Genomic DNA, 25,185 nt, shown 5'->3' with positions numbered 1-25,185 from the left:
GGACAAAACGAACACTGTCCAGAACTGTGTACCTTTGGCTCTTTCCTACAACCTGGGCCCAAGGAATGTCATCACAATGCCCTCGGCTTCCCCAAGGCCCTCGGTCCAGCCAAGCTGTCTCTCCACTTGTCCCCAGGTTGCCCTTCACTCTGCTTTTTAGTGTGGGACACCTCTAAACGGGATGTCACAACAGAAGAATAATTTAACAAATTCCCCTAAGATTAGGATGGCTGAGAGTCTTGCCTTAATTTTCTCAGGGGCCATATGCATTAAAAACAAACAAAACCCTCAAAACTGAAGAACTCTCCTTGCTGACTAACCAGAAAACTACACTTAGGAATGTGTAGATATTAGTCTGGTGGGGGTGCTGGGTGGCAGCAGAGTGTTGTGCCGAAGTGAAGCTTCATTTTCTGTCCAAAAGCAGGAGCTGCCCAGTGACCCGGGTTCTCAGGACTCAGGACTTTTCATGGGGCCTTTAGAAGAGCTCTGTAACTTACCTTTTGTCCCCTGCTGGCTCCACAATGTGTTGGCAGATGAACTGTGAGTCACATATGCATGCCAGTGAAGCCAGGGACACTGACGCTCCCCAGAAAAGAAAGTGTTCTAGAATCGCAAACTCCACCCTCAATCCCCTGCACAGCGCCTGCCACAGGGACGCGTGTGAAAGCACCAGCTTTTTTATTTGTCGAAACCCCTCACATACTGCGAAGACAGCTCAGGGGACACAGCAGTAGGTCCCTTTACAAAGTGAAATCTATTTTGTACATGGGTGCTATTTTCTTCGTTAAACCTAATATCTGGAATTCAAGAAAGGCACGGTAGTAATAACAGCAAAAATATCAAAAAGAATTGAGCAGGGGGGAAAAAAAGGTTGCAGGAAAAGATGCCAGGCAGAATGGACTTCACTAAGAAGGAAGGTTGAAAACAAGTCCATTTTAATGAGGACACCCCAAAGATACCTCTCAGGACCTCAGAATTCACTCCCTCATTCGTTCATTAAGTGCTGTGTATCTGCTGCATGCCTAACACTGTAATGGACGGTCAGAAAAGCAACAAGCACCGTAATAACAGCAATAACACCTTACTGTCGTCTTGACAACTGACGTGTTTTAAATGATGGTTGCTCGATCCACAAAGTTATTGCCTGGGAATTTTAACGACGCCAAGATTAAAGCATAATTACTCAACCTCAATTCTACCTTCTGAATAACTCAGACCCTCACCCCCATCTCCGTGGCCAACCTGAATGAATCTCTGCTTGCTGCAGCTCCAGCAGCCATCAAGCCTGCGGAGGCGCACCAGCTCCCGGCCCGCCACTGAGGCCACGAGTCTGAGCCTGCAATTCAGCAGGCTGCAGCACAGTACTTCTCAGGCCTGGCTGCACATCAGAACCACCTAGAGAGCTGTCTAGATTCCTAATGCCCAGTCTTTTCCTCGGACCATTTCAACTGGAGTCTCTGAGAGCAGGCCCAGGGATGGATACTTTCTAAAACTCTCCAGATGACTCAAACGTGCAGCCAGGGCGAGGGATCATTTACAGCAAGTGAAGTACACGGACGGACCTCGCGTGTCCAATTTGATGTGTTTTGACAAGCTGCAGATTAACCACTGCACACGCCCCCCAGGGCGCCGACTGTCATCCCAGGCAACACTCTCATACCCTTTCGCAGGCAATCCCCAGGACCTCTACCCGCAGAGTGTGAGAGCTGTATGCCCCTCACCCTCCCACCATCTAGCACCGTCAGTCTCCTAATTTTAGTCATTTCAGTGCGTGTGCAGGGATACGTCTTCACAGGCCTGATTCACATCCTATGATGACTACTGTTGAGCATGACATTGTTCACTGGCCATGCACAGACCTTCCCTAGGAAGCCATGCTGGCCCAACCCTTCAGTCCCTTGAAAAAAAAAAAAGGTTTGCCTGTCTTATTACTGGGTGGCAGAAGTTGTTCATGTATCCTGGATATAGGTTATTTGCCAAATACATGTCCTGCAAGTAGTTTTAGTTTGGGCCAGCCTTTGTGTTCTCTTATTGGCATCTTTCGAGAAGCAGAAATTTTAAATTTCAATGAAGTCCTATTCATCCATTTTCTCACTTATGATCAGTATTTCCATGGTCCTAGGAGTCTCTGCCATCACAGGATCACCAGGCTGCTCTCTTCTAGAAGTGCTCTAGTTCCAGCTTTTATGTTTAGTTCTGTGGCCTCACTGGGGTGTCACCTAAGGGCTCAGAGTGGCCAGTGAGGTCTCTCCCTTCTGGATGGCTGGGACTCCAGTGCCTTGCAGCCTGTAGGGGCTCTGGAACCTCATTCTGCCCACAGCAGACTCACGGTGCTTCCTGCCCAGATTATGGAGTCCTGCCCTGAGAACGTACAAAGCCTCAAGGTGCTGCTGCCCAGATGCTCTTCTGGAATGCCTTCCCTGCACGGCTCGCACAGGTCTGATACTCTGTCCTGAAGTTTCAGCTGCCTGGCTGCTCTGAATTCTCATCTCTGTTTCCTCAGCTCACCGAGACCAACAATACCTCCTTGGGCTCCCCGTGGGCTCTGACACGAGCTAAAAAGTGCCTCTGTGCAACAAATTGGGACAAACACTTTCTGAGCCCACAGTCTCTCACTGCCTGCTGGTCAGCATCTGCTGAGTCACTTTACACAACATACCCGGGTGCAAAACCGGTAGATGCACCATGGCAGGAGAGCCAGTCCATCAGTCACTCATCAGGGTTGGAAACAGACGTCCAGAGATGGGTTTTAAAACCCTCAGTGTGGCTCTATAACCCTACATTTTATTGCCTCACCTTTGGGGGTAAATGGTAACCTCAAGCGGTTATTTGATTGATTCAAGGTCAGTTGTTTTCCTATTCAATGAATTCAACCCCAGGATTACGCGTATTATTTGTGGCTGAGCCGTTCTTTTCATGTCTTCTTCACTCAGACTAGCCTCCTGTCTGGGGCCTGGTGTAAGGAAGGTGATGAGGCAGTATCTGTTGAATGAAAAACGACGCTAAATTGAACATACAAACAGAATCACATAAGCCTGGCTAGCCAATAAGTGAAATGGCTTCACAAGTTCTTTTCACGAATTTGATGCCTTGCCCTAGAACTTAGGTGGGCTCAGTGTTATCTATTATTTTTTAAACTTAATTAAATTATTTTTGGCTGTGCTGGGTCTTTGCTGCCGCACGGGCTTTTCTCTAGTTGCAGTGAGCAGGGGCTACTCTTCGTTTTGGTGTGTGGGCTTCTCTTAGGACAGAGCACAGGCGCTAGGGCACATGGGCTCAGCAGTTACGGTGCAGGGGCTTAGCTGCTTCGCGGCACGGGGGATCTTCCCAGACCAGGGATCAAACCCGTGCCCCTTGCTTTGCAGGCGGATTCTTCACCACTGAGCCACCAGGGAAGCCCCTGTGTTACCTATTATTCCTTATAAGGCATGAGGGATAAAAGCATATGAGACCAGGCTCCCCACAGTAAGGACTGCATAATCCAATAGGGAAAATGCAGTAGCATGATGTAGGTGTTGGGGAACAGGCTTGATCCTGGTGGGCTGATGCTTTCAAGAAGAGGGGAACCTGAACTCTAAGGCGCAGCATGGCCTGACCCTTGCTGATGTCCTAGCTCCGAGTCTGTCTTTCTTGACCCCGTGCTGCAGCCAGCCCAACTTCCTTTCCGTTCACAGGGGCACAGGCTGCATCCTACCTCAGCATCTGCACAGGCCGCTCTGTCCACCCTGGTCTAGCTCTCGCCTGCGTTTCAGGGCTTAGCTTCCTCAAGGAAGTCTGTTCTAGGTCAGGTGTACCTGCTAAACATTCCCACAGCCACTGAGCTGCTTTGTGCACTTGCTGCAAGTGTAGCCATTCATGAAGTTAGTTTACTGGCCACATCCCCCACTAGACTCTCAGCTCCAGGCGAGGAAGGGCGAAGTTCGTCTGCCTTGGTCCCCAGGCCCCACAGAGAAGGCCTTAAATAAACGTATGATGAATGAGTAAGCCATAGGATAACCGAACAAATAAAACATGGGGAACTGCATTGGGTCACAGACCGTGGCTGGGATTTGAGTGAGCAAAAATCTCAGGCAGAGCTCAGATTCAAAGCCAGGTCTGTCTCTGATGATAGAATGGATTATTCTTCCTGACTATGCACTGCCCACCTCTAATAGAATTATGTGTCCATGCCCGTAGCCACATGGCTTTGCAGGACCTCCCACCAGGTAGGCAGGGTATCCGGACCAACCGTACTGAGTTGGGGCTGGTCCTGTGACCTGCTCTGGCAATGGCAATAGAGGACACTGCTGAGACTTTAAGAGACACAGGAAGTACTGGTAGCCTGACCAACTCCTTTATACTTCCACCTTCTATCATAAGGAGAGCAGGACCAGCTGACCACCGCTCCTGGAGCCTAGACTTCAACAGTATGACACAGAGCAGACTGGAACAGGACTGAAAGCCAGAGTCCGGTCCAGCCCAGCCACTGAGCCACGGCGAACCCGCAGACCTGTGAACATGAGATCAGTGTTCGTGATCATAAGCCACTTGGATGCTGGGAGTGTGTGATGTGTAATGTTGTCACAGCAGAAACGTAACTAAGAGGCCTCCTCAATGGCGGGGTGTAACTTATTCTTCTCTCTCTTGTCATCCAGCGCCTAGCTGGGTACAGAGGGCTCAGTCAGTCCCACTGAATTAAACCCAAGAGATGACATTCTTCTGGTGAAATGGACAAAATGGTCGAAGTCACTTTTAAAGCAGAGGCTGAGAATAAATGAATCTAATGCTCAGTGACTAAACAGAGAAACCTTAAGAAAGCAGGCTTCTTTTTTTTTTTTTCTATTTTTAAGCCAGTGCTGAGAGCCTCCTGTGGCACTTTCAGTAGCAGCAGATGCTTTGGGGACACCTGAGCTAACCTCTGTCACACAAATTGACGAGGCGTGCAAGACGCACAATGTCTTCTGCTGGATAACCTCAAAAATATGGCCAGATGTTGGACCAAATGAGCTGAACGACTTGCCTCTCACTGTTTTCAAAGTAAATGATGGATGTCAAGACCAAGCAGCAGCTAGAGTGAAAGGCTGAACGTTTTGCCAGACCTTCCTTGTGCAGACTATCTGATTTCATAAACCTGTACTAACCATCAGGCGTCCTGGCCATGAGGGAGGTAATATCCTACAGGGGATCCAGTATCCAAAGTGGATAAACCCTTCGGAACAAGGCAGTATCTAAAACTATGTGGACCCCCAAATCCCTCAACTCAGGGCTTTGTAACTTATGAAACATTTTGTCATACAGTCTCCATGGTGGTTTCACAGTAATATATGAGGGTTTTATTTTGTTCTTGTAATCCCCATTTCTGAGGTGAGGAAACACACAATGGGGCCCTGGCAGTAAGTGACCGATGTCTGAGTCTGTTCCCTCCATCCCGTAGGGCCTCCTTCCCACATGATTAACACTGAAACACTGACAGGCCAGGCAAAAAGCCCTGACGTTCTCAGCACCCAGCACCAACGTACCACTCCGGGGAATATCTTCTGCAGCCGGTCCGCTGCTGCCAGGGCCTTGGGCTTCCCACCCGCCAGGCAATCTTCAAATTCATACAAAGGCTGCCTCACAGGGTTGGAGTAGGAGATCTTGGCATTGTCTACGAACGTGATGTGTCTGACGCCCCAACCCTGCACGGAAAAACAGGAGATTATGGTGGGTTTCTGATGAACATTTCACAGGATGTCTCTCTGGAAATCTCTAAAAGGCGTTTGGCTTTGGGGCAGCTTGGGAACCTCAAAATACAGGAAACGCTGGAAATTGAATTGTGCAGAGTCCATTTTTGACAGATAGAACGTCAACTTCCTTTAAAAGACGAAATAATTATACACCCGGTGCCTTGCTTCCTACAGCAATGAGACTAAGAAATATGTCACTGCTGGTCTGACTAATACTTCACTATTTTTGACAGTGGCACCAGAGGAAGCTTAGGAAGGTGAGTCCCTGCTGTTGTCTTCAGAGGACTGGCAAGGGCCACCCAGGGACCTCACTCTCCCTGAATGAGTCAGTGGGCATACATAACAGCGCATCCTAAAATTCACTCAAAGCCTGAAATAGCTCCATGTATTAATAAAAGTGACTTGTAAGTTATTTCCAATTGTATAACATGATAGAAGATTTTGTACTATTTCTCAATGAGGCAAAGCCTTTATGAATATTCTGGAATGTAGGGGACAGCTCTACATTCTCAGAAATAGCTTTCATGACTTCATCCATTTCAATTAAATCTCAGAACTGAACAATTTTAAAGTTAGACAGGCTCCCTAAAATCTTTAGCTCCATTACTTTATTTTACAGATACAGAAACCGAAGCCCAGAAAAGATACGTGACTCACCGTGGGTCATAAATCTGGTTAATGGTGAGGAGGAAATGAGATGCCCAGGGTGCAGGAAAGAAGATGCCTCCTTTCTGGGGGGTGAGGTGGGATGCATCTATTTCAGCAAATCATAAAGAGTGGCCTAAGAGAAGCCCTGCTAGGACTGACTGCAGAGTCTGACTAAGAGTCTGATCTCTGTCTTATTTCAATATCCTTCCATCAGTTCAGTTAGTTCAGTTGCTCAGTTGTGTCTGACTCTGCGACCACATGGACTGCAGCACGCCAGGCTTCCCTGTCCCTCATCAGTTCTCGGAGCTTGCTTAAACTTATTTCCATAGAGTCAGTGATGCCATCCAACCATCTCATCCTCTGTTGTCCCCTTCTCCTCTTGCCTTCAGTCTTTCCCAGCATCAGGGTCTTTTCCAGTGAGTCGGCTCTTCACATCAGGTGGCCAAAATATTGGAGTTTCAGTTTCAGCATCAGTCCTTCCAATGAATATTCAGGATTGATTTCCTTTAGGATTGACTCGTTTGATCTCCTTGCTGTCCAAGGGACTCTCAAGAGTCTTCTCCAACACCACAGTTCAAAAGCATCAATTCTTTGGTGTTCAGCTTCCATTATGGTCCAGCTCTCACATCCATACATTACTAATGGAAAAACCACAGCTTTGACTAGATGGACCTTTGTTGGCAAAGTAATGTCTCTGTTTTTTTTAATATGCTGTCTAGGTTGGTCATAACTTTTCTTCTAAGGAGAAAGTGTCTTCTAATTTCATGACTAAAGTCACCATCTTCAGTGATTCTGGAGCCCCCCAAAATAAAGTCTGTCACTAATTCCATTGTTTCCCCATCTATTTGCCATGAAGTGATGGGATTGGATGCCATGATCTTCGTTTTTGGACTATTGTGTTTTAAGCCAACTTTTTCACTCTCCTCTTTCACTTTCATCAAGAGGTTCTTTAGTTCTTCTTCTGTCTCTGCCATAAGGGTGGTGTCATCTGCATATGTGAGGCTATTGGTATTTCTCCCGGCAATCTTGATTCCAGCTTGTGCTTCATCTAGCCTGGCATTTCGCATGATGTACCCTGCAACTTATTTATAAGTTAAATAAGCAGGGTGACAATATAAAGCCTTGATGTACTCCTTTCCCAATTTGGAACCAATCTGTTGTTCCCTCCATCAGGGACACTGAAATTCAGTTAGTCTGACAAGTGCAGAGGCAAAGTCAACACAATCCATGATTCGGGGCTGAGGATGACGGGCCAGAATCCATCCTTTTGAAAGCATAGTTTAGATTGGCTGTGTGTTTTGAAGCCCACGGGTAACTCTGGTCTACTCACCCTGTTTCATAAGTGACTTTCACCAGCTGAGCATACCACCATGTAGGGGGAACAAAGGTATGGAAAATCCAAAAGTCATTTGTGCTTGGCTAGAGAAGGCGATGGCACCCCATTCCAGTACTCTTGCCGGGAAAATCCCATGGACAGAGGAGCCTGGTAGGCTGCAGTCCATGGGGTCGCGAAGAGTCGGACACGACTGAGTGACTTCACTTTCACTTTTCACTTTCATGCATTGGAGAAGGAAATGGCAACCCACTCCAGTGTTCTTGCCTGGAGAATCCCAGGGACGGAAGAGCCTTGTGGGCTGCCGTCTATGGGGTCGCACAGAGTCGGACACGACTGAAGCAACTTAGCAGCAGCAGCAGCAGGGTATGTTTATTTTGGGATTATTTTTGCATTCCTTAAAGCAATGCTGAGTGGAGAGCAAGGAAGACAGTCTGGAAACTGCTAGACGGTAGAGGAAAGCTACATAAATGATAAGCTTGCTGCAGGTGAGTCACAGGCACGTGCACTCGCACACTTCACTGTCGCTTTCTTGGAATGCCATACAGTTTAATGGGGCTTCCCTAGTAGACCAGCTGGCAAAGAATCCACCTGCAATGCAGGAGACCTGGTTCAATTCCTGGGTCAGGAAGACCACCTGGAGCATGGACAGGTTACCCACTCCAGTATTCTTGGGCTTCCCTGGTGGCTCAGACAGTAAAGAATCTGCCTGCAATGCAGGAAACCTGGGTTCGATCCCTGGGTTGGGAAGATCCCTTGGAGGAGGGATAGCAACCCACTCCAGTATTCTTGCCTGGAGAATCCCCATGGACAGAGGTGCCTGGCGGGCTACAGTCCATGGGGTCACAAAGAGTTGGACTGAGAGACTAAGCACATACAGAATAAGAAGTGAAGTGAAAGTCACTCAGTCGTGTCCGACTCTGCGACCCCATGCACTATACCATCCATGGAATTCACCAGGCCAGAATATTGAAGTGGGTGGCCTTTCCCTTCTCCAGGGGATTTTCCAACCCAGGGATTGAACCCAGGTCTCCCACATTGCAGGTGGATTCTTTACCAGCTGAGCTACAAGGCTCCAGACTACTGGAGAGGGTAGCCTATCCCTTCTCCAACAGACTAAGCACATACAGTGTAATGGCTAATTGGCAAACATTAAAGAAAATTACAACACTCAATGCTAGTGAGGATGGGGTTTTAATGATTGAGAATGTAATACTGGTATTTTATTTCATTGACAGTTCATTGATTGAGATTGTAAACTGGTATCACTCTTCTGGAAAGCAATCTGGCAATATGATTCTAGAATTTTCTACATGCTCATATCTATCATATCAACCTACTTCCAGCAATCTATCTTAGGAAATAATCCAAAATACTGACAAAAATGCAATCACCAAGATGTTCTCTGTAAAATAATTTATAGTTGTAAAAGATCGAAAGCAATGTTAATGTCTAAAAATAGGGGAATGTCTCAGTAAATCATGTTTCATCATATAAGAAGGCATATTCTATAGCCAATTTCTTGTTGCCAACATCTGATGGATCATATAAAAGCAAGAAGAGCTCCAGAAAAACATCTACTTCTGCTTTATTGACTACGCCAAAGCCTTTCACTGTGTGCATCACAACAAACTGTGGAAAATTCTTAAGAGATGGGAATACCAGACCACCTGACCTGCCTCCTGAGAAATCTGTATGCAGGTCAAGAAGCAACAGTTAGAACCGGACACGGAACAACGGACTGGTTCCAAATTGGGAAAGGAGTATGTCAAGGCTGTATATTGTCACTCTGCTTATTTAACTTATATGCAGAGTACATCATGCGAAATGCCAGGCTGGATGAAGCACATGCTGGAATCAAGATTGCCAGGAGAAATATCAATAACCTCAGATATGCAGATGACGCCACCCTTATGGTAGAAAGTGAAGAGGAACTAAAGAGCCTCTTGATGAAAGTGAAAGAGGAGAGTGAAAAAGTTGGCTTAAAGCTCAGCATTCAGAAAACTAAGATCATGGCATCCGGTCCTATCACTCCATGGCAAATAGATGGGGAAACGATGGAAGCAGTGACAGACTTTATTTTCTTAGGTTCCAAAATCGCTGCAGATGGTGACTGCAGCCATGAAATTAAAAGACACTTACTCCTTGGAAGAAAAGCTATGACCAACCTAGACAGCATATTAAAAAGCAGAGGCATTACTTTGCCAACAAAGGTCTGTCTAGTCAAACCTATGGGTTTTCTAGTAGTTATGTATGAATGTGAGAGTTGGACCATAAAGAAAGCTCAACACTGAAGAATTGATGCTTTTGAACTGTGGTGTTGGAGAAGACTCTTGAGAGTCCCTTGGACTGCAAGGAGATCCAATCAGCCTATATCATAAAGGAAATCAATCCTGAATATTCATTGGAAGGACTTATGCTGAAGCTGAAACTCCAATACTTTGGCCACCTGATACGAAGAGCTGACTCACTGGAAAAGACTCTGATGCTGGGAAAGATTGAAGGCAAGAGGAGAAGGGGATGACAGAGGATGAGATGTTTGGGTGGCATCACTGACTCGATGGACATGAGTTTGAACAAGCTCTCGGAGTTGGTGATGGACAGGGAGGCCTGGCGTGCTGTGGTCCATGGGGTCGCAAAGAGTTGGACACGACTGAGCAACTCAACTGAACTGATTCTACAGACATTAAAAAAGCATTTTAGGTATCCTTTTTAACGATATTATAAAGTGTTTTATGTTAACTGATGAAAACAAGGGACATTTTTACATATCAAATAAAAAATTTAAATATATGTTAAACAAACACTGAAAGGAAACAAGTGATAAAGTAGTAGAAAAATGGGTCTTCTTTTTCTGCCTCATAACTCTTACACTGTAGAAATTTTCTATAATGGATCTATATCTATACTGACTTCATAATTTAAAAAGTGCTGGGAAAACCTATGTACCTAATTCTGGAAGTTAGGGAAAGAATGAAATAAATTCCCATAAAAAGATGAAGAAATGAATAAAAAGTAGATAGTAATTAATCTGGAAACAAACCAAAACAAAATTACACAAAAAAGAGATCAAGGATTTAGTTTTCTGGAAAGACAAGCCTATCTGGCAAGTCTGAATAAGAGGAAAAAAAGAGAAAACAGAAATATTTAACACTAGGAATATGGTTCAGGTGGTAAAGAATCTGCCTGCAATACAGGAGACCTGGGCTCGATCCCTGGTTTGGGAAGATCCCCCAGAGCAGGGAATGGCAACCCACCCCAGTATTCTTGCCTGAGACTCCCATGGACAGAGGAGCCTGTCTGGCTACAGTCCATGGGGTCGCAGAGAGGTGGACACGACTGAGCAACCAACACTACTGCTACTACAGAGAAGACAGGCACTTCCCTGGGGGTCAGGACTTAAGCTCTGAGCTTCCACTACAGGGATCCCACTCAATCCCTGGTCAGGGAACTAATATCCCACATGCCCTGCGGCACTGCCATACATAAGTAAACAGATAGTAAATAAAGATGGGAAAGATGGCAAGGGAATACTATATGTATTTTATATCAATTAATTTTCAAATTTAGATGAAATGATGATTTTCTAGGAAAACAACATGACTAAACTGACTCAAAAGAGCTATAAAATCTAAAAGGTCAATGACTGTAGAAACATCTCTAAACACTTCCACAGATCCCCTGCTCTCATTGCTAACAAAATTCCAAAGGCACCAGGCTGAGCTGGATTTATAACTGAATTTTACCAAACCATCAAGGAACTGATACTTCATACACTAAACCTGTCCTGCCACATAGAAAAAGGCAGAAAGTTTCATTTTATAAAAGTAGTGTAATTCAGCTATCAATGACACCAGAAAGGAAAAGAAAAACATTACTATAAACCAGTCCGACTTATTACCACATATGGAAAACTTAGCAGTAAAACATTACCAGTTGACATCCACTGTATATTAGAAGAATAACAAGCTACAAACAAATAAGAGTTTTTCCCAGGAATGCTCAGCATGAGAATACTTAGATCGTCTTGATAGATGCATTTGATGATAAAGCTTAACAATCATTTCTGATATAAACTCGCAGCAAACTAGAAAGAAAAATCTGCCTCCTTAACTTATAGAAGAACATTAGCAGAAACCAACATCACGTATCAAAACTAAAGGAAAAAACAAGAAGCTTCTCATTGAAATCAGTAACCAAATGAGGGTGCTAACTCTTGCCACTGTTCCTCACCATTTTTATGGAGTCCTAGTCAATCCAATAAGACAAGGAAAAGAAACCGATACAGATATTGGTGAGAACACTTATCAACCTAGAAAATTCAAAAGAATCAAACAAAAATCTATCATAGCCAAGAAAGTTTAGAAAGATGACTAGATAGAAGATAAACATTCAAAACTCACTATCTTTCTTATATATTCATCCCTGTAGGAGTCAACTGGAAAATTTAGTGGGAGGAACATATCTTTAAAAGAAAAAGAAGTTAAATATGTGAAAACTAATTAAAGGAGGCATGTGGGAAACCTATATAAATAAAATGCTACAAAATGATCTAAATAATTTAAGAGATATACAATGCTTCTGGAACTAAAGATCAATATTGTAAAGATGTTAATCTCTTCCAATTTATCTATATATTCATTGTAATTTGAGTGAAAGCTATGAGTAATAATGCAGGAATGAACAAATAGAATGATGGAATAAAAATAGACTCCAAAAAGAGACTCAGGTATAAAGGAATTTAGAATTTAATAAAGGTGGAAAAATGAGATTTGTATCAGTGAATGAATGACATGAAAATAAATGACTATTTAAAAATGTTACATTGTTAAATTCCATAAAACAAAAAATAAATTCCACATCAATAAAGATCTAAACATAAAAATAGGAGTTCTGTAAACCATAAAGGAAAAGATTAACATATTCAATAACATTAATTTATTAATTAAAAATTAATAAATTTAAAAAACCCTTTACGTGGCTAAAGATAAATAAATGGAGAAAAATATTTGCATTACATTACAGAAAAACGGTTAATATCCATAAAAAAGGAAAAGCGTTAGGCAGAAGATGAGATGGTTAGATAGCATCACTGACTCAATGGACGCGAATATGCGCAAACTCCAGGAGACAGCAGAGGACAAGAGGAGCCTGGCGTGCTGCAGCCACAGGGGCCCCCAAAAGTCCGACATGACTCAGCAACTGACAATCCATATAAAAAGGTACCCCCAGTCAAGATACAAGAAACAGCCTAAAGGACATGAATAGAACAAACAAAATTCACAAAGGAAATCAAGTCTTTAATTAATCATTAATTAAAGAAATGCAAACCAAAAAGCTGTTTTATATTCTCTCTAACATAGCAGTTCTACTTCTAGAGTTTTTTCCTAAAGAAATTATCCCATGGACATGTAAAGGTATAAGATTGTTCATTTCAACAGCATCTCCAAAAGAGAAATATGCTGAAATTGTTTAAATGAACTGAAGCAAGTCATAACAATGGGCTTCCCTGTTGGCTTACACAGTGAAGAATCCACCTGCAATGCGGGAGACCTGGGTTTGATCCCTGGGTTGGGAAGATCCCCTGGAGGAGGGCAGGGCAACCCACTCCAGGATTCTTGCCTGGAGAATTCCCATGGACAGAGGAGCCTGGTGGGCTACAGCCCATGGGGTCACAAAGAGTCAGACATGACTAGGTGACTAAGCATAGCACAGCATATAACAAAATTCTACATGTACATAAAATGGAATAGAGAACCACAATTATTGCTCTATTGAGTTAAAAATAGAAACTTGCTATAAACAGGTTGCAATGATCCAAGCTTTGCAAATATAAATAACTAAGTAAGAGCAAAGATGACCAGTGCATATCTGTATTTGCACACAGCTATGAAAATCACTTCATTACTTCATTCTCCAGAAAGAATGAAGGGATGGAGCCAAAGCAAAAACAATACCCAGCTGTGGATGTGACTGGTGATAGAAGCAAGGTCCGATGCTGTAAAGAGCAATATTGCATAGGAACCTGGAATGTCAGGTCCATGAATCAAGGCAAATTGGAAGTGGTCAAACAAGAGATGGCAAGAGTGAGTGTCAACATTCTAGGAATCAGTGAACTGAAATGGACTGGAATGGGTGAATTTAACTCAGATGACCATTATATCTACTACTGTGGGCAGGAATCCCTCAGAAGAAATGGAGTAGCCATCATGGTCAACAAAACAGTCCGAAATGCAGTACTTGGATGCAATCTCAAAAACGACAGAATGATCTCTGTTCGTTTCCAAGGCAAACCATTCAATATCACAGTAATCCAAGTCTATGCCCCAACGAGTAACGCTGAAGAAGCTGAAGTTGAACAGTTCTATGAAGACCTACAAGACCTTTTAGAAGTAACACCCAAAAAAGATGTCCTTTTCATTATAGGGGACTGGAATGCAAAAGTAGGAAGTCAAGACACACCTGGAGTAACAGGCAAATTTGGCCTTGGAATACGGAATGAAGCAGGACAAAGACTAATAGAGTTTTGCCAAGAAAATGCACTGGTCATAACAAACACCCTCTTCCAACAACACAAGAGAAGACTCTATACATGGACATCACCAGATGGTCAACATCGAAATCACATTGATTATATTCTTTGCAGCCAAAGATGGAGAAGCTCTATACAGTCAGCAAAAACAAGACCAGGAGCTGACTGTGGCTCAGATCATGAACTCCTTATTGCCAAATTCAGACTTAAATTGAAGAAAGGAAGGAAAACCACTAGACCAATCAGGTATTTGATTTGAATAAATCAAATCCCTTATGATTATACAGTGGAAGTGAAAAATAGATTTAAGGGCCTAGAACTGATAGACAGAGTGCCTGATGAGTTATGGAATGAGGTTCGTGACATTGTACAGGAGACACGGATCAAGACCATCCCCATGGAAAAGAAATGCAAAAAAGCAAAATGGCTGTCTGGGGAGGCCTTACAAATAGCTGTGAAAAGAAGAGAAACGAAAGGCAAAGGAGAAAAGGAAAGATATAAACATCTGAATGCAGAGTTCCAAAGAATAGCAAGAAGAGATAAGAAAGCCTTCTTCAGCGATAAATGCAAAGAAATAGAAGAAAACAACAGAATGGGAAAGACTAGAGATCTCTTCAAGAAAATCAGAGATACCAAAGGAACGTTTCATGCAAAGATGGGCTCGATAAAGGACAGAAATGGTATGGACCTAACAGAAGCAGAAGATATTAAGAAGAGGTGGCAAGAATACACAGAAGAACTGTACAAAAAAGATCTTCACTACACAGATAATCACGATAGTATGATCACTAACCTAGAGCCAGACATCCTGGAATGTGAAGTCAAGTGGGCCTTAGAAAGCATCACTATGAACAAAGCTAGTGGAGGTGATGGAATTCCAGTTGAGCTATTTCAAATCCTGAAAGATGATGCTGTGAAAGTGCTGCACTCAATATGCCAGCACATTTGGAAAACTCAGCAGTGGCCACAGGACTGGAAAAGGTCAGTTTTCATTTCAATCCCAAAGAAAGGCAATGCCAAAGAATGCTCAAACTACCGCACAACTGCACTCATCTCACACGCTAGTAAAGTAATGCTCAAAATTCTCCAAGCCAGGCTTCAGCAATATGTGAACCGTGAACTTCCAGATGTTCAAGCTGGTTTTAGAAAAGGCAGAGGAACCAGAGATCAAATTACAACATCCGCTGGATCATGGAAAAAGCAAGAGAGTTCCAGAAAAACATCTATTTCTGCTTTATTGACTATGCTAAAGCCTTTGACTGTGTGGATCACAATCAACTGTGGGAAATTCTGAAAGAGATGGGAATACCAGACCACCTGACCTGCCTCTTGAGAAATTTGTATGCAGGTCAGGAAGCAACAGTTAGAACTGGACATGGAACAACAGACTGGTTCCAAATAGGAAAAGCAGTACATCAAGGCTGTATACTGTCACCCTTTTATTTAACTTCTATGCAGAGTACATCATGAGAAACACTGGACTGGAAGAAACACAAGCTGGAATCAAGATTGCCGGGAGAAATATCAATAACCTCAGATATGCAGATGACACCACCCTTTTGGCAGAAAGTGAAGAGGAACTCAAAAGCCTCATGATGAAAGTGAAAGTGGAGAGTGAAAAAGTTGGCTTAAAGCTCAACATTCAGAAAACGAAGATCATGGCATCTGGTCCCATCACTTCATGGGAAATAGATGGGGAAACAGTGGAAACAGTGTCAGACTTTATTTTGGGGGGCTCCAAAATCACTGCAGATGGTGACTGCAGCCATGAAATTAAAAGACGCTTACTCCTTGGAAGGAAAGTTATGACCAACCTAGATAGCATATTCAAAAGCAGAGACATTACTTTGTCAACAAAGGTTCATCTAGTCAAGGCTATGGTTTTTCCTGTGGTCATGTATGGATATGAGAGTTGGACTGTGAAGAAGGCTGAGTGCCGAAGAATTGATGCTTTTGAACTGTGGTGTTGGAGAAGACTCTTGAGAGTCCCCTGGACTGCAAGGAGATCCAACCAGTCCATTCTGAAGGAGATCAGCCCTGGGATTTCTTTGGAAGGAATGATGCTAAAGCTGAAACTCCAGTACTTTGGCCACCTCATGCGAAGAGTTGACTCATTGGAAAAGACTCTGATGCTGGGAGGGACTGGGGGCAAGAGGAGAAGGGGACGACAGAGGATGAGATGGCTGGATGGCATCACTGACTCGATGGACGTGTGTTTGAGTGAACTCCGGGAGTTGGTGATGGACAGGGAGGCCTGGCGTGCTGCGATTCATGGGGTCGAAAAGAGTCGGACACTGAGCGACTAATCTGATCTGATGAAAATTACAGGGAAAGACGCTCCATAGCACTTGACAAAGTCTGCTTAATTCTAGGAATTGACCTGGGATGAGAGTGGAGGCAGATTTCTTGCTTCCACCTTATAACAAAACCATGTGTTCCCTTTATACTGAAAGACATACTGAGAAAAGAAAGGAGGGAGGGTGGGAGGGAGACAAGAAGGAGAAAGAAGGCACTCAGGCACAGTTGGTGGTCCCCTGGTATTCACAGGGGGTGGGTTCCAGGAGCCCCTGGAACCAGCCAAAGAGTCTTTTTTTTTTTTTTTTTTTTTGAGCCAATGAACTCCTGCTTGAAGATCAAGGCGGGCTGGAAAACAAATTTACTTAAAATGTAAACTTCAGTCAAAACTGAACGATAACCTGAGAGGGAAAAAAGAAAAAGAGGAAAAAGGAAGGAGGAATCCAATAAAAAGACCAAAAAAAAAAGAGCGATGTATGCTTGGCTGTTGGGGTTGTTTAGTTGGTTAATTTTTGGTTTGGGTGCTTTTTTTTTCCTTAAAAAACAAAAATGCCCTCCTACTCTTGGATGCGAAACCCACAAGTCTGGAGGGTAGACTGTGTAGTGAAAGAAGAGAAGCCACAGCTTGAGAGGCGCCATTCGACCCCTGCAAACTCACCATCAATGTCCGGGCTACATTACAACCCAAGGTGCCGGCTCCAAGCAGCAGACATTTGGCAGACACAACCTTGTCTAAGTCCAGAGTAGGGACCAATCTCCAACACATCAGCTTGAGATTGAGATCGACCGATGACTCAGCTAACCTAGAAAGGGAGAGAATCATTTATTTATGTAGCCAGTCACCCACTTATGTTCCCAATCTTGTCCTTTTTTAGAAAGAAAGTAGCTTGTATGAGAAGATAAGAAACAAGTAACAGAGGGAATCAGGATCAAAGGAAAATCAACACGAGGCTGGAGGGTAGGCGAGGACAGCGGTTACCACAGAGTGGTGCGTGCCGCCATAATCCTCAGCAACTGTACCGTGACGGGCCCCCATTTGATCCTGAGCTCCCAGGGGCCGGGTGAAACGGGAAGCCGGACTGGTTACGGGCATCATTATGTGCAGGACTAAAAGCACACCAGCCGCTTAAGAGGAAACCTCTTCCTAACACTGGATACAGAGAAATTTCTGTCCCCTCAGTACAGGGAGTACTTCCATCATCACTTCAGTACAAAACTGGTTTCTGTGAAATATTTCTTACCATGGCCTTCCCTGTAGGCTAATGGGACACAAGTCAAGGGAGACGAATAAAGGACAAAAAGGTGGAGGAAGTGCACATGTCTGAGAGGGCGGGCTTGAAGCGAGAGCGACATTTAGGATGTCAAGAAAAACAGACGCTGTTTTTCTGCCCTTCAGATATCCATCACTGATACTCATTCTCACAGCCAAACTTAAATCAGGAGGTGGCCAAGAGCGAATGAACACACTGATATCCGCCTTCCCCCAGCCCTGCCTGAGCCGGGCAATGCGCTTGGCCTGACAGAACCGGGCATGCGCCCCGGCGGGAACAGCTTCCAAGCTGTACCTTTTAGGGTCCATACACTCGCTGAGGTTCACCATCCTCGGTCCCATGCCTCCCTTCTGGTTCTTTTCCCATCCGACTGCCTTGGGACAATCTGGAGACAAATAAAACAGCGATTTCAGTGAAGGAGAGAAGAATGAAGAATGAGTCCAAGGAGCAAGATGGCTCACGCCTCAATGAGCTTTCAGTCCACATCTTTTTCAAGGAGGTGTGCAGGCCTGAATTTGCACCCACCTGCCTTGGCTGCCTCCTCGTGTCCCTGGGCCACGAGGAATCTTGTTTAGAGACCCCCAGACCCAAGCACAGTCTTCCTGAACAGGGGCTTCTGAAAGAGCCCTGGACTCTGCCCTGAGTTGCCTCAACTTCTACTGCTACTGGAGGCTGCTCAGAAAAACAAAGGAAAAAGAAGACCACACCTGGAGCGAGTCTCGGCCTGTGGAGGGGTCTTCATCTGAGGAAGCCCCGCCAGCGTGGCTGCAGCACACCTTCCCCCCAAGGTCAGCGTGCCCCTTGCGCTCCTCATCCTCACGCCACCCTCTCGCCCTGCCTCCCTGTCCACCACGGCGCGCCTACCTGTCTACAGATCTCAGTCCAGGGACTGCTCCTCTGCCAAGCTGTCCTCTCCATTAAGACTCCTCTTCCCTGGCTTCTCCCTTCTCTGCTGATCTCTTTTAACCTCTGCTATGCGGGCCTCTGCAACTCCAATTCCAGCCATTGTCAAAATGCCTCCCCCATGCAAAGCTCTGAGAGGATGAAGATCCTGTGGCCAATGGGCCTGGGAAGTGCTTCGTACCCTACCTGTGTCTCCATCTGCCCCCGCCCCGCCTGGAGAGTCCCTCCCACGTAGTGGAGATAAAGCTCGGAGAGATCTGCAGGAAAGGAGCCACTCCATTTGATTTGGCTTTGAGCTTCCCAATCTTAGCTGGCTCTCCGTAATTCCCTCCCCCCGTAACACCTATTAAAACCCCACAGGACACATTCAGGGAACTGCTGCTCTATTCCACTACTGCAAAATCCTCTCAAAAAACAAACAAACAAAACAAAACACCTTGAGTGCTCTGGGGAATACCTCAATGGAATCCTGGTTTCCTTGGTGGAAAACTGGTCTCGTAACTCCTGCACCAGGGGGCCACCCACGCTTATATGCCCCGCACCTGGGGACCTCAGTCACTTTCCCTTCCTCACTGAATTCCCCAAATTCAGAAGACAGTCTCAACTCCTTCGCAGGGAATTCACCCAGCCACCTACCCTTCCAGTACCACCTCCAGTATCTGCTTTAACTGACAGTCTCTGAAGAAACAGGAGCTTCTTGATTTAAGGTTCAGAGGTATTTTAGGACAATTGGCAGGAATTTTACATTTGTCACTACTTGTACACTGGCTTTCTTTGGAAATTCTCCTATTTTTATATTTCTATCAACACCCTATTTTCCTTTCCTTGGACCTATTAGCTTTTAACCTTTGTTTCCTAAAATAATATTGCTCAATATAACTATGGGGCCAAGGGGTGTTGATTTCCTTTACACAATTTTTTATTTCTGGGCTAGGATGACCAGTGGGAAACCAAGTAGCTTCAAAAGCTACCTGGCTGCAGGCATCTTTCACAGCAGGAAGCCAGAAAACAAATGCCCCTACCTATTCTAGTTCAGGTGCTATGGGCTGGTCCTTTTTTACATCACAAAAAAATTAAAGCTGAAATAATAGATTTTAGATCTTAAAGAGAAGAAGAACTCCAGAATTACTTTTCTGGGGAAAAAAAAGTTCAAACTTGTTACTGATTCACATTTTGTTTGATTTCCTTATTGTTCTTACATTAAATTAAAAAATGTTTCTTTAATACATGGCACAGAAATTTGACAGGAACTTTAGAAAGACAGTCTAGTACTATGATTAATAACTCCCATCTAAATTTGCTCCTATTACAGATAAGAAAGCATAAAACAAAAACAAAATGTCATCGCAAATTAAAACCTCTCTGTACTCATAAAATGTTAGAGCCATTTTAATGAAATCAGATGTACTTTAAACTTATTGATCATTTTTTAAAAATACTATGCGCTGTGCTCAGTCGTGTCTGACTCTTTGCAACCCCATAGACTGTAGCCTGCCAGGCTCCTCTGTCCATAGGATTCTTGAGGCAAGAATACTGGAGTGAGTTGCCATGCCCTCCTCCAGGGAATCTTCCCCACCCAGGGATCAAACCCAGGTCTCCTGCACTGCAGGTGGATTCTTTACCATCTGAGCCACCACGGAAGCCCCCTGCTTCCATCTAATCTACATCCATAAGACATACCCCAAACTGATGAGAAAAAAATTTTTAGGGGAAAATAAGGCTCTGTTCTCCCCTAGCTGGACAAAGAGGAGAGTTGGACAAAGCTGCACATCCAGGACAGGAACTGAAAGGAGGGGCCTCCCACTCTGCCCCTCCCTCAGCCAGCTGCAGGAATACTCGGGGTCAGCAAAGGAGAGGGAGCCTGGCTGCACCGGGAGAGCAGAAGAAGCTACAGGATGTTCAAAACTATTTCTTGTGAGACTGTCACTGCAACTATGGGAGGTCTCAGAAATGTTAAAAGATACTACCATACTAATAGCTTCAGTTCACATTACAATACAGAGTTTTATTTATTATGAAGTTTTATTTACAGCTAAGACAGAACATCAATCTGCATCAGGAACATTTGCCTTTCTTAAACTAAATCATCTACACTTGATATCAAGTATCAAGTATCGTGCTATAGAAAACTGCTTTCTCAAGTGGAAGTGCGTGGCGTATCCTGGGTTTGCCAGCTTCACCAAGCATCCGTGATATCACGGGGATCAGAGAGTAATTCAGTGACTTTATCTTAAAAATGGAAAGAAAAGTGTCTCTCCCCAAAGGTGGTAGGCAGGAGAGGGTGCTAAATCAAACGCAAACATCCAAAGACGACGCACCAGAAACGACCCTGATGCTGGGAAGGGGAGAAGGGGGCGACAGAGGATGAGATGGTTGGATGGCAACACCGACTAGACAGACATCAGTCTGAGCAAGCTTTGGGTGGTGGTGAAAGACAGGGAAGCGCGGCATGCTTCAGCCCATGGGGTCGCAGAGAGTCAGGCATGACTGAGTGGCTAAACAGCAACAAGACAAGACAGCGGACAGACAAAAGATATCTTAAGGCTCCACACTCGCAAGTAAACAGCTTCCTCTTTTGCCTGACCAAGCAGAGATTTTAACACTCCTCATCCCCAAAACACACACTCACAGCAAGGCACACGACTCACGGACTGAAGAAAGCAAGGCGCCTTGGGGCAGTGTGGATGCCGCAGTACAGGAGCCAACTGAGCCATGTAAGCGTGTAAAAGTGCTTGGAAGAGCTTGCCGTACAAAGAAGCTGAAGGGGTCATCTTGGAAAGAGTTCTGGACTTTGGGTAAGATGGGAAATTACCATAAATTAGCATTTATGAAGCAATTACAGTACGCCCTCACAGCGACCACAGCAGTCAGGTCCCTCATAAGGGGTGTTCCACGAGATGGCTTCACTTCCTTTACTTCTACTCAAATTTGAGTTTGTTATTCTGTCTTTGTGATGTGTACCTCAAGACAGATATAGACATAAAAGCAAGACCATCTATACATAAACACACATCTCTCTCTCTCTCTCTCTCTCTAAAACATATCTGTGAGCTTGCATTTCCTAACTTATGAGGTGGGGATAAGATGAAGAACATTAAATGTGGAAGGAGAAATGGCACTTTTGCTGAGTAGTTTATTGGGAATAAGATCACACATAATATTTTGTAACAAATAAAAATGTTAGTGCATTAATACTTCATTCTTCCTGTAAGAAGGGCAAGGAATAAAGATTCTTTTGTTAACCAAAAACAAAAAATTAAGGGAAAAAAAAATCCTCAGGGCTGAAAAAACTGCCTTAGGGAATTTCCTGGGGAGAATCTCTGCCCTTTGTGCCAGGGACACATCCCCAGTGACACAGAGGCAAGAGCTGCAGCTCACCTCCACTGCCACTGTACAGGGAGGAAAGAAGAGTGAGGCCGGATCGGTTTCTGGGCTCCAAAATCACTGCAGACGGTGACTGCAGCCATGAAATTAAAAGACGCTTACTCCTTGGAAGGAAAGTTATGACCAACCTAGACAGAACATCAAAGAGTGGAGACATTACTTTGCCAACAAAGGTCTGTCTAGTCAAGGCTATGGTTTTTCCTGTGGTCATGTATGGATGTGAGAGTTGGACTATAAAGAAAGCTGAGCGCCGAAGAACTGATGCTTTTGAACTGTGGTGTTGGAGAAGACTCTTGACAGTCCCTTGGACTGCAAGGAGATCCAACCAGTCCATTCTAAAGGAGATCAGTCCTGACTATTCATTGGAAGGACTGATGCTGAACCTGAAGGTCCAATACTTTGGCCACCTGATACGAAGAGCCGACTCATCTGAAAAGACCTTGATGCTGGGAAAGATTGAAGGCAGGAAGAAAATGGGATGACAGAGGATGAGATGCTTGGATGGTATCACTGACTCAAAGGACATGAGTTTGAGCAAGCTCTGTGAGTTGGTGACAGACAGGAAAGCCTGGCGTGCTGCAGTCCATGGGGTCACAAAGAGGTGGATACAACTGAGCGACTGAACCGAACTGAATTGATTGGGTTTCTGATAAATGGTAATTATGTGCATTCTCCAAGGTGGCAAATTACCTGGGCTGAACGCCATCTCTGGAAGCTTCACTTCGAAGACGATGCTGTGGGTGACATCTCTCACCCCCTGCAGGGTGCGGTCCCGGAAGCAGACCACTTCCACGGACTGGAAACTGCCACTCCTGGTGTCAGCCCCGGATGTTTATGTTTCAGTTTTTTCAAGGAAGGAAAAGAGAGAGCTCACGTAAGAGCTTCGGCAAACCCAGCTGGAGAGGATTCCAGTCACTGTAAGCACACCCCCGACACCCTTGGCAGAAACAGCTTTCACCTCAGAGATTCTGAGCACATCCACATAGGCTTCCTTTGTCCAAGTGTCTAAAGGCTGGGTGTGGAACGGGTTCTGATTTTTTTCAGGTGAGTTTTACATAATGATTTCATATTGCACAGAAATAATTCTGACAAATGAATCTTGAATGCAGGGGGAAAGAAGCTCAAAAGACATTAAAAAGAAACCCCAAGACAAGCATGAGTTCCTCCAGTGCCCCTTCTCCCACAGGAGCTTACAGAGCGGGCGGTGGTGAGGAAGCCCACGGCTACACAGACTCACCACCAGGATAAGCACGTGCAACCCTATCCTTCTGGGGAAGGTCTATGATCTAGCTATCTCCAGTGGACATCGTTATCTAAGTAAAGCACACACAAATATAAATACCCAAATCCTAAATACACAGGAGCCTGTCTCATGCTTCCTCCCAGTCCTTAAACAGCCCCTTCAACAGTAACTCCTACTCTAACTTCTAAGTAGGGACTTCAGTTTTAACTTAGAAGGTCCAGCCTTCTTCACTCAACACTATGCTTTTTAAACTCATCCATGTGATAAGTGTACCAGTAATTCACTCAGGCTGACTACAACACTGCATTACATGGCAGTGAATACTCCACCGTATGATCCATTTCACTGTCCAAAGAGACCTGGGTTATTCCCAGTGTTTGGTTATAAAGAACAACGCTGTGATCGGCATTCCTGTATAGGTGTCTTGCTTGCATCTGAGGGTGCATTTCTGTGCTTTATGTACCTGAGAGGGAAACTGCTGAGCTATAGATATTTCTAACTTTGGGAGATACTTCCAAACAGGTACCCAGTGATGTCTGAGGGTTCCGATTCACCACATCGTCGACAGCACTTGGTGTTGTCATCTTTTTAAACTCAGTCTGGTAGGCATCTCATTATCTGGTGAGTGTGTGGTAGTATCTTTCGTAACAGCATCTTATTGTCTTTATTAACGAGTACTGTCTTGTTATATTTTATTTCCTGAATGACTGACGATGTTGGGCATCTTTCCAAATGTGCACTACCCTCCATTTTATTCAGTTTAGGGTCGGGAAAAAGGGAGGATGGTAGCAATAAGAAAATCCTTCCTGAACACAATGCAGCTGAAGTGGAGGCTAGAGAAGTTCAGGATGGGAATCCCCGAGCTGTGGGTCCTGCTCTACTCTATGCTGTCTTCAGCGCAATACAGTCAGAATCTGAAGGTCCGTAACAGACCTGCTTAGAGGCTCACCACCAATGGAAACTGGATCATGACAATTTACTGATTTGTTATCTGGTTTCTACACCAGCAATGACAAAAAAATCCATTTGGGAAAACAGAAATATAGACAGAGTCAGATACAAGGTCAAAAACATACAGTCAAAGACTGACAGAGACAGATAGGCAGACAGACACATACACACACGCACACACACGTAAATACCATCTGTGGGCTGCTAGGACCAAAAGGTTCCTCAAAGGCCATCCGGGGTACTGCGCTAAGTTACAGGGATCGTACACGCCAATAGTTATCTGTGAACAGAAAAGACTTCGAGTGAGGCAGGGACCATGTCAGATTCACAGCACAAACACTGCTAATCCCTCCCCTCTCCTGTTTATTTGGTTGTGCAAAAGCATCAACTATTAGACACTTGGTGAAGGGCTGGAGGAAAGAGAAGAAAGCAGAAGACAGAATGTCCTGGTGGCCCGGGCTGTCCAATTCGTCCCTTCACCCTCTGTGAGGAATCAGATTCATTTAGAAGGAAGACTAGGAGAAGGCAATGGCACCCCACTCCAGTACTCTTGCCTGGAAAATCCCATGGACCAAGGAGCCTGGTGGGCTGCCGTCTATGGGGTCGCACAGAGTCGGACACGACTGAAGTGACTTAGCAGCAGTAGCAGAAGGAAGACTGAAAGGAAGACGGGGTGGGGAGGGAGGGCAGCCAACCGTCAGGGCTCACAAAGAGAAGATCCTGTCTCAAAGAGATACGGTCTGTGAAAATTGCTAATTTTCACGTAATGAGAAAAGTCAAAGAAGGGTCACTACTGCTGTACCTAAGTGCAGAGTCACACCAAACTAAAAAGCCAGCCGCTGGCGATGCTGCTCGCCTGCTTTTCCTCCCTGCTTGCAGTCCTCTGCTTGCAGCTCCCCCAGCCCTGATCTCCATCTGGA

The 25,185-nt window shown here is 44.7% G+C and overlaps 1 protein-coding gene across 10 annotated transcripts in view; it reads right to left on the bottom strand.

Moving 5' to 3' along the window:
- ATG7 (autophagy related 7) overlaps positions 1-25,185 on the bottom strand; it is a 274,952-nt gene that overhangs the window by 196,541 nt on the left and 53,226 nt on the right. For all 10 annotated transcript variants that reach the window (XM_044933623.2, XM_044933624.2, XM_044933625.2 and 7 more), the window contains 5 exons: positions 24,457-24,545; positions 22,762-22,883; positions 18,079-18,169; positions 17,172-17,316; positions 5,499-5,657 (listed from right to left, as the gene is read on the bottom strand). In XM_044933623.2, the coding sequence (XP_044789558.1) occupies positions 5,499-5,657; positions 17,172-17,316; positions 18,079-18,169; positions 22,762-22,883; positions 24,457-24,545 (606 nt within the window). The remainder of the gene's footprint in view (positions 1-5,498; positions 5,658-17,171; positions 17,317-18,078; positions 18,170-22,761; positions 22,884-24,456; positions 24,546-25,185) is intronic.

Source organism: Bubalus bubalis, chromosome 21 (genome assembly GCF_019923935.1).
Source record: "Bubalus bubalis isolate 160015118507 breed Murrah chromosome 21, NDDB_SH_1, whole genome shotgun sequence".
Taxonomy (NCBI): Eukaryota; Metazoa; Chordata; class Mammalia; order Artiodactyla; family Bovidae; genus Bubalus; species Bubalus bubalis.
Note: the sequence above shows the minus strand (reverse complement) of the source record. Positions and strands in the feature narration are given on the sequence as shown.